The sequence below is a fragment of the Caloenas nicobarica genome, chromosome 8, assembly GCF_036013445.1.
Source record: "Caloenas nicobarica isolate bCalNic1 chromosome 8, bCalNic1.hap1, whole genome shotgun sequence".
In the NCBI taxonomy this organism is placed as follows: domain Eukaryota; kingdom Metazoa; phylum Chordata; class Aves; order Columbiformes; family Columbidae; genus Caloenas; species Caloenas nicobarica.
In genome coordinates this window covers 1,902,308-1,911,217 of record NC_088252.1, presented here as the reverse complement: position 1 = coordinate 1,911,217, position 8,910 = coordinate 1,902,308, and the positions used below count along the sequence as shown (strand labels likewise).

At 62.7% G+C, this 8,910-nt stretch overlaps 1 protein-coding gene across 1 annotated transcript; it reads right to left on the bottom strand.

Annotated features, from left to right (window-relative positions):
• Positions 1–1,638: 1,638 nt before the first annotated feature.
• Positions 1,639–6,313, bottom strand: LOC135991491 (ubiquitin carboxyl-terminal hydrolase 36-like). The gene is made up of 11 exons (XM_065640176.1): positions 6,064–6,313; positions 5,767–5,988; positions 5,200–5,310; positions 4,803–4,905; positions 4,403–4,470; positions 3,978–4,048; positions 3,713–3,795; positions 3,272–3,383; positions 2,845–2,985; positions 2,441–2,541; positions 1,639–2,140 (listed from the first exon to the last, which is right to left on the bottom strand). The coding sequence occupies exons 1-11, from the start codon at positions 6,311–6,313 to the stop codon at positions 1,639–1,641; spliced, it is 1,764 nt and encodes a 587-aa protein (XP_065496248.1).
• Positions 6,314–8,910: the final 2,597 nt, after the last annotated feature.

The window sequence follows — 8,910 nt, the reverse complement described above, 5'->3', positions numbered from 1 at the left end:
TCAAGTATCTGACTGAAAGTTCCCCCATTAGCTGTACAAGTCCTGAGGACTCTGTCTCAGCCGTTCCTCCCAGCAGAGCTGTTCCAGCCTGGGATCCTTCCCGTGGCTCCTCCCGCTGTCCTGCCAGCCCAGCGCAGCTGGTTAACGAGGGAACGCTCCAGTTTATGGCGCAGTGTCCCGGCGGCAGCGTCCCGGCCCCACAGGGACCCAGCGTGGGGCCCGGGAACCAAACGGCTCCGCTGCGCCTGGCGCAGGGCGGGAGGTCAGTCCTGGCCGGGCAGCGGCAGGAGGGGCTGAGCGGCCCCGGCCGGGACAGAGATTGGCCCCGGTGCTCCCATTGCGGGCCGGGGCAGCACAGGAACCGGCGGCAGCAGGGACGATCCGCAGGCACTTTCCAGGAGCCCCCCCGAGCCTTGAGCTCCAGGCTGGGGCTTGAGGGGCTGCTCCAGCAGTCCCGGGCAGAGGCACAGAGGAGCTTCTCTACCTGTGAGGAGGCAGGAAGGCTCCTGGGGTCAGAGTGCAGAGTCCTCTGCCCCCCCAGCCCAGGCCATGGCCGGCACCCACCTTTCCCTGTCAAGCTCCTCATCCCACTCGTCGAGGACGGTCTCGCTGCAGGCCCACGCTGCGTCCCGTACGGCGTCCTGGCTGACGGCCGAGCTCTCCCCCTCCCAGCTCAGGACTGCGGAGCCGCGCGGTCAGCAGGAGCCCGGCGCAGTGCTGCCCCGCAGCCCGGGCAGCGCACAGGGGACGCTGGGGCTGTTCCCCGCCCAAGGGAGCAGGAGTGACCTTGTTTGCCGTAAGCCTTGTCCAGGGAGTTCCTGAGCAGCTCCTCCACCACGCTGGGCTCCCCCTGGTTCCCGGGAGCTGTGCCGGCCCCACGGCGACTGGCGCCGCTTACCTCGACTTGCCCAAATGCCCCAGAGTGGAGTTGGGGCGGGTGGTGTTTGTGGGGCAGGGCTGGCCAGCACGTTCTGGGTGAGGACGTGCACGGTGGGCCCTTCTGCTCTCCTTCCTTGGTGGTCTAAATAAAAGAGGTTTCCATGAGCCAAGAGGAGAAAACAAAAAGGGGAGCCCAGAGAAAGGGGAGGGGAAAAGACACAGACAGGGGGAAGTGGGGAAGTAGAAGTGGGGTAGTAGAAGAAGAATCAGAAGTGTTTTCCATATAGAAGCAGAAAGGAAAAAATGAAGGAAACTTTAAGAACAGAACCCCCAGCGCACCGTCCTGAGCCCCGGCTGCACAGCAGCGCCCAGAGAGCCGGTCCAGCCGCTGCCCGGGGAGGAGGTGACTCTGCAGCCTCCATCTGTGGCATCACCAGCTCCCATCACCACAGGGGACATGCTACCCTGAGAAGGCTGGCGAGGCCGCCCCGCTCCAGGGACTGGCGCAGCCACCCCTCCGTCCTGAGCAAGAAGGCAGCAGCCAATTCTCCAGCCTCTCCCAGGGATGGGAACAACAGCGGGGGCCTGGCCCCGCAGCCCGACCCAGAGGGAGGGCAGAGCCCTGGGGCTGAAGGGCTCTCCCCACCCACCTCCTGCTTAGCAAGGTACCCAGCATCATTCCTACACTCCCCAACACAAGCCCCGGCTCCGGAGGCACGAGGCACCTACTGAAGTCTCTGGGCAGAAGCTCAGACTCACCTATTTGTCGGAAAGCGCCAGCTTCTTGGCCGGTGGTGATGCCATGGTGCTGCTGGGCTGCGAAGCAGCACTGGCCGACAAGAAGGCTTTCAGCTTTGCCAGCACCAGGCTGGCAGCAGCGCTGCCACCAGAGTCCCTTCCCGGTGTCCCGGTGTTCTCCCCGCTGCCCCACGGCTCCTGGCCGGGGATGGGCTCCGGCAGCCTGGGGGAGGCGGGCAGGGGCCTGGGCTCCCAGCAGCGCTTCCGGGGAACCTGCGCTTTGGCCCCGCTGGTGTTACTGGGGCCACAAAGTCCTGGAACCGCTCTGGGCGCGACTGGCAGCTGCGACGAGAGCGGCTTCTTGGGCCTCTGGGCTGCGTCACCGGGAAACGCTGCAGCTGCGTTTCTGCCTTTCAGGGCCAGCTTGGGTGACGGTGACCCAGAAGGCAGCTTGATGCGGCCAGGCAGGCTGGAGGCAGCTTTGGAAATGGGACCCTCTGAGCTCTTCCCGGGGCTGGGGATCCTGGGGAAGGCAGAGAAGGGCACGCGTTAACTGCCAGTGTCTGAGCGACTGGAACACACTCGTCATAGCTGCACACAAGAAGCAAGAGCCAGAAGGTCTGAGGAGGTGAGGAGCTCTTGATCTGCAGCAAAACCACGAGGTGGCTGGAGCTCTCCCTGCCACCCTCGCCCGAGCCAGCACATGCACGTGGGCACTGGGGCTACCTGGACCAAGCTCCTTCCCTCACCCAGGCACGTGTCCCCAGCCCTGTCCCACACACTGAGCAGGGGCAGAGGGGCTGGGGACACAGGGCATGCTCACCTGAGGTAGAACAGCACATACGCCTGCTGGTTAAGGACCACCTTGATGTTACTGGGGCGGACCACGTTGTCATTCATTTGGTACCACTGCCCGTTGCTGGCCTGCGGAAGGAAAGAGAACGGGGTCGGGCTGTGTCCAGTGATGCTCCTGACCTGAGGAGCAGCAGGAACAGCGCCCGTCAGCAGAGCTCCGCTCCCCAAAACCCCCAGGCGGCCCCGGGCAGGCGAGGGGACTCTGCGAGAGCAGAACTCCACGCTTCCTGTGGCAGAGCACAGCCCGTACACCCCAGCACTCCACACCACGCGTGTCTGCTGAGCACCCCCCTGTCTGCGCAGTACGCGGACCCTCGAGCACCCACCAGACCGCAGCACAGAGAGGGTGCCAAGACAGCACCCTGAGCTCACCTTGACGTAGCAGTAGTAGTGTCCTGCGTGGCTGCTGTACCCCGAGTGCACCAGCACCGCGTAGAGCCCGTACATGACAGGATCCCCGCTGGTCTGGGACGTGTATGGGCGGATGTTGAGGAGCTCAGGGTAGCCCACGTCCTGCGGAGAGAGGATGTCTCAGGAGCCTGCACAGCAGATGGCAAGAGCAGCTCAGCTGTCCTACGAGTCTCGTCTCGTGAGGGAGAGGGAACCCGCTCTCTCCAGGCAGAGCTCACGGTGAGGAAGATGCCGGGATGAGCCAAACTCCCACCGCACCGCACAGCTGGGGAAGGGCTGCAGGACTGCGGTAGAGCTCGTGCTGCGCACAGAACCACCTCCCACCCCGCTCTGGGCAGCAGGGCCTCGGGACAGGACACAGCCCCGCTCTGGATTGCCGAGCGCTCACCTTTGTGATCTTGCCCCCAGTGAAGTCGGCAAAACGCTTCAGAGCAAGCGTGAGAACGTTGGGGGCTCGGTGGATAGTGAAGCGTTTGGTTGCCGACACTTTCTTCTTGCATCTGCACAAGAAGAGCTCGAGCTATTCACGCTGTTCCACCAACACCCAGATGCTTGCCAGCCCTGGCACAGCGGCAAACCCCACAGAAATGACCCTGCTGAGAGCGAGTACCGCTCCAGGGCACCCGCTCACGGCCACATCTGCTGGCTCAGGTCCCCGTCACAAGAGGAGAGAGATGAGGAGTGACAGGCTTCATCGCAGGCTTCACAGCCGCGTACCTCACGGTTTAGCGGTGGAGCAGGTAGAGAAGCCCTCCCGTACTGCAGCTTCCCACCTGCTTCCCACCAGCACACCCGCCCGCCCCTTCCCGCCCCAGCCCCGCACACTCACTTGTCACACATGTAGGCGTTCTCTCCGCCCAGCAGGTCTGGCTTCACAAACAGCTCCAGTGCCTGCTCTACATTTGCGGCTTGCTGCCAGGACAGAGGAGAGGTCAGGGCCAGACAGAGGAGGCAGCGAAACAACAGAGCTGATTCCCTCTTGCCTGCACCGTGCCTGACACTGGCAGGTTAAACAGCCTCCAGCAGAAACGCTGCAGCTGCAGGAACATCCCCTGCAGAGCAGAGCTCCTCTCCACGCAACCCTGCCCCTGTACCGTGATCTCCACCGGCAGGTCCAGACAGGGCTCAAAGGTGTCCGAGACTCCTTTGCACATCAAGCACTTCACTGCAAGAGAAAGAGCAGTCAGCACACCCTGGCACAACAGCGGCACCCACCAACCCCCCGGCACAGCGCAGGCAGCTGCCGTGTTCCCCCCGACTCTCTGGGTTTGGGCTCTGGGAAGGCAGCACCAGCATTCACAGCCTGGCAATTCCGCTACGTATTGGGATAGCAAATGTTGCTGGACAGCTGGCAACGTGGATTCCTTTGCTGGTGGGACCCACAGGTACCGCAAGACTGACCAGCTGCAGCTCTGGATAATTTGCATGTGCTTAGTGATCTTCCCAAGTTACTGCAAGGCTCTTGGGGAAACAGCAGCCCTGAGAGTCACAGGCCCAGGCCCTGGCAGCCAGCACTCACCCCGGGACCGCAGGTAACCGCCAAAGATCTGGTGGATCAGGGTAGTGGCTTGGGTCTGGCGATCCAACCTAGAGACAGCAGCACCGGGTCACACACGGCCCCGCCCCAACAGCCACCCCACCGGCCACCGCTGTGTCCTCAGCATCCAAACCCACCCCAGTCACAGGATTTGGGGACAGAATCGCAGCTGTGCTGGGGTGGAGTTGTCAGGAGAAGGCAAACAGCAGCCCATAGCTGTGTCACGGAGGGGCAGAGAGCTGAGCCATCCACCCCAGACCCTGGAGTCAGCACCCCCCTCCACGGGTCCAGCCTGGGGGACGCATTCACCCCACAGTCCCCTCCCACTGGCACAGGGGACCAGCAGACGAGAGCACTGATGGCCATCAGAGGCCCCACATACTCGGTACAGTTGGGCAGGCAGGCCTTCTGCATGGCATCGATGGTGAAACGGAGGAACTCGTGTGCATCCTCTTGCCTGCCGAAGCGGATGTGCGGGGCAATCTCTGCAGGAGAGGGAGGGATCAGCCGCAGCACGCGCTGCAACAGATGCAGGTCCTCCCGCCCTCCCTCGGCGCAGGGACTGCGGGCTTTGAGCTCCCTCAGCCCAAACCAGACGTCACACTCATGTTGGCCACGGGGGAAGCCCCACAGCGTCCATGAAGTCCCTGGCAGGCTCAGCGAGTCGTCTCAGGAGAGCCTCTGCCAAGACCTGCCCTGATCTCAATGGTTCTGCTCCTGCAAGAGTCTCTGCTCTCAAGCACGGCTACAGGAGTGGACGCGAGGGCAGCCATCCTTACTCTTGAGGTCTCGAACAAAGGACACTGGCTTTATCACACTGCCGCTGTTGGCGAACGCCTGCATGACGTGGTTCTGCATGACACACATCATGCAGAAGCCGCTTTGGTGACCTGGAGTGGGAGAGGAGAAGACAGGACGTTGGGCACAAACCCAGGAGAGATGGAGGCAGTAGCGGGGACAGGGAATCTCTGGTCCAACACGGCTCAGCCACGCTCAGTCTTCCTACGAGCTCTGTGCTACAGCAGAGCTCTGGGGCATCCCGGGGTCACAGGGACCAGCACACACCACCCCGGCTGGCACAGCCCCAGTCACAGCACCAGTCGCTGCAACCCCCCAGACGAGACAGCATCCACGTGGAGGGAAAACAGGGCACAGGTACTCGCCCCAGGAGCCAGCAGAGCCTAATGGACCCATGTTAGTCCTGGCTGTGCCCAGCACAGACAAAGCCTCTCAGACGCAGGATGCAGAGCTCGGGAACGCTGCTACGGCCAGGCAGAGTGGATGCTCGTGTATGCAGAAGCTGAGCGCGGCCCCGGGACAGGCGGGCGCTCCCCCTCCCCACTCACAGCTGCGGCCGTGCTCCTTGGACAGCAGATAGTTGGCGAGCGGTGGCGTGTACGTGAGGCACTGCAGCGTGGCGTTGAGGAAACAGGTGTTTCCCAAGTTGAGCAGCCCAGCGCCGATGCGCTGGACACGCTGCCACTTCACGGCGAGGCGCTGGGCAGGGAACAGCACCTTCCGGGGCGCGGGGACGCAGTGCCCGTGGCCCCCCGGGGTACGGTCGCTGCCTGCGGGGAGAGAGAGGCGGGTGAGCCGCGGGGCTGCGCAGCGCAGGGACAGCCCCCCCGGCCCTCTGCACCCACCCTGCTTGCCCGCCTGTCCCTCCTCAGCGCCGCGGGGGTGCTCGGCGGGCTCGCTGCGGGGCTTGAGCAGCAGGTACTTGGCCCTCGGCAGCTCCGGCTGGCCGGAGAAGCCGCGGCTGGCGGGCTCGAACTCGATCTTGCGCAGCAGCACCTTCTTGGCCGAGGTGGCCAGCAGCCGGCCCAGCGCCCCGGCCTCGCCCGCGTCCCGCCGCGCACTCGGCAGCTCCCTCAGCTTCGCCGTGCCCGCCATGGCGTGTCACCGCACGTGTCAGCGCCTGCAGGTCGCGCCGCTCTCCCGCTCCAGCACCACAAGCGCTTCCCGCGCCTCCTCCTTAAGTCCCGCCCTTCGCTGCGGCCGCTCGCGCTCGGCTCGGCCCACTGACTCCTCCCCTCGCCTTGGCCGTCCGCTCCGCTCCGCGTCCAGAACAGGACTGAGCTGCGCCTGCGCGTCCCCAGCAACGCCAGGGGCGGAGCCTGCCGGGGGCGGGGTTGTTGTGACGCCATCGCGCCTCCGGCCCCGCCCCGGCGTGTCCCGCACGAGCCCTGGGCTGCTCGCCGCTCCCGGCCCTGGGGGTGCCCAGGACACCCGGCCCGGCACGTCTGGAACTCGCCGCGGCAATGCCGGGTCCCGTCCGCTCCAGCAGCTGCCCCCGCCCCAGCAGACAGCGGCCTGGCCCCGCACCTCCCCCGTGCTGCTCCCCAGGGGAGGTCGCTCCGCGGTGCCTGTCCGGACCCCGTGGCTGCCGACGGGACCGGTGTCCGGCAGAGCCCGGGGCCTGGGGGCCGTGCCCGCAGCAGGAGCTCCCGGCACAGCCCCGGCCCCGCTCAGCTGCTGGAGAGGCCGCGCGAGCCTCGGGCCTCGACTCAGCTGAATCCTGCTGGGCAGCGCCAGGTGGAGAAGCGGCGCCCAGCACGGAGCTGCGGAGCAGGGGCAGCGAGGGCCCCGCGGGGCCCCAAACCGCCCCAGCCTGGACAGGGCAGGGGAGCGGCCGCCCCTCCGCCCGCAGCAGCTTCTTTCTTTCATCCCCTCCGGTGTCCGGCACTTCTCCGTATTCTTCACTTGCTCGAGGCAGTGGCCCAAAACTTCAGATGGTCACATGCTGTACTTTCCTGTACTTTGGAGGATTTAGAAACCTGCGTTCGGTCAGGAGATGATCTGGTGGCATTAACAGAGACATGGTGGGACAGCTCACATGACTGGAATGTGGTCATGGATGGCCATGTCCTTTTCAGGAAAGACAGGCCAGCCAAGCGTGGTGGTGGAGTTGCTCTTTATGTGAGAGAGCAACTACAATGTATGGAGTACTGTCCAGGTGAGGTTGAGGAGCAAGTTGAGAGTCTGTGGGTGAGAATTAAGGGGCAGGCTGGCAGGGCTGACACTGATGTGGGAGTCTATTACAGGCCACCAGATCAGAGTGAGGATGTTGATGAGGCCTCTATGGGCAGCTGAGGGCGGCCTCACAGTCACAGGCTCTGGTTGTTATGGGGGATTTTAACTACCCTGATGTTTGCTGGAAGGACTACTCAGCCAGCCAGCCTCAGTCTAGGAGGTTCCTCCAGTGCATTGACGATAACTTTCTGATGCAAATGTTGGAGGAGCCGACTAGGAGAGGTGCGCTGCTGGATCTCGTCCTCGCTAACAAGGAGGGTCTGGTCGAAGCAGTAAAGGTTGGGGGCTGCCTTGGTTGCAGTGACCATGAGATGGTGGAGTTCAGAATCTCCTGTGGTGGGAGCAGAATACCGAGCAGAACTGCAGCCCTGGACTTCAGCAGGGCCAACTTTGGCCTTTTCAAACAATTGCTGGAGGAAATCCCGTGGGCAAGGCTGCTTGAAGGTAAAGGGGCCCACGATAGTTGGTTAACATTCAGGGACTGCTTCTACCAAGCTCAAGATCAGTGCATCCCGATGCGCAGGAAGTCAAGGAAGGGAGCCAGGAGACCTGCGTGGTTAAACAGGGAACTGCTGGGCAAACTCAAGTGGAAGAGGAGGGTTTACAAATCATGGAAGGAGGGGCTGGCCACTTGGGAAGAATATAAGGCTGTTGTCAGAGGATGTAGGGAGGCAACTAGGAAAGCTAAGGCCTCCTTAGAGTTAAACCTGGCAAGAGGGGTCAAGGACAACAGGAAGAGCTTCTTCAAATACATGGCAGATAAAACTAACACCAGAGGCAATGTAGGCCCACTGATGAATGGGGTGGGTGCCCTGGTGACAGAAGATACAGAGAAGGCAGAATTACTGAATGCCTTCTTTGTCTCTGTCTACTCTGCTGGAGGCTGTCCTGAGGAGCCCCGTACCCCTGAGGCCCCAGAGGAAGGCAGGGCAGTGGAGGAGTTTGCCTTAGTTGATGAGGACTGGGTTAGGGACCAGTTAAGCAACCTGGACATCCATAAATCCATGGGTCCAGATGGGATGCACCCGCGGGTGCTGAGGGAGCTGGCTGAAGTCATTGCTGGACCGCTCTCCATCATCTTTGTCAAGTCTTGGGAAACCGGAGAGGTGCCTGAGGACTGGAGGAAAGCAAATGTCACTCCGGTCTTCAAAAAGGGCAAGAAGGAGGACCTGGGCAACTATAGACCGGTCAGCCTCACCTCCATCCCTGGGAAAGTGATGGAACACCTTATCCTTGGTGCCATCTTAAGACATATCAAGGATAAGAGGGTCATCAGGGACAGTCAACATGGCTTCACCAAGGGGAAGTCGTGTTTGACCAACCTCATAGGCTTTTATGAAGACGTAACAAGGTGGATTGACGATGGCAGAGCAGTGGATGTGGTCTACCTTGACTTGAGTAAAGCATTTGACACCGTCTCCCACAGCATCCTCACGGCAAAACTGAGGAAGTGTGGA

Coding starts and splice junctions, on each gene's coding strand:
- LOC135991491 (XM_065640176.1), bottom strand. CDS start 6,313: ATGGCGGGCACGGCGAAGCTGAGGGAGCTGCCGAGTGCGCGGCGGGAC. Junction 5,989..6,063: donor GGGACAGGCGGGCAAGCAGG/GTGGGTGCAGAG, acceptor CTCTCCCCGCAG/GCAGCGACCGTACCCCGGGG. Junction 4,049..4,402: donor CGGTTACCTGCGGTCCCGGG/GTGAGTGCTGGC, acceptor TTTCTCTTGCAG/TGAAGTGCTTGATGTGCAAA.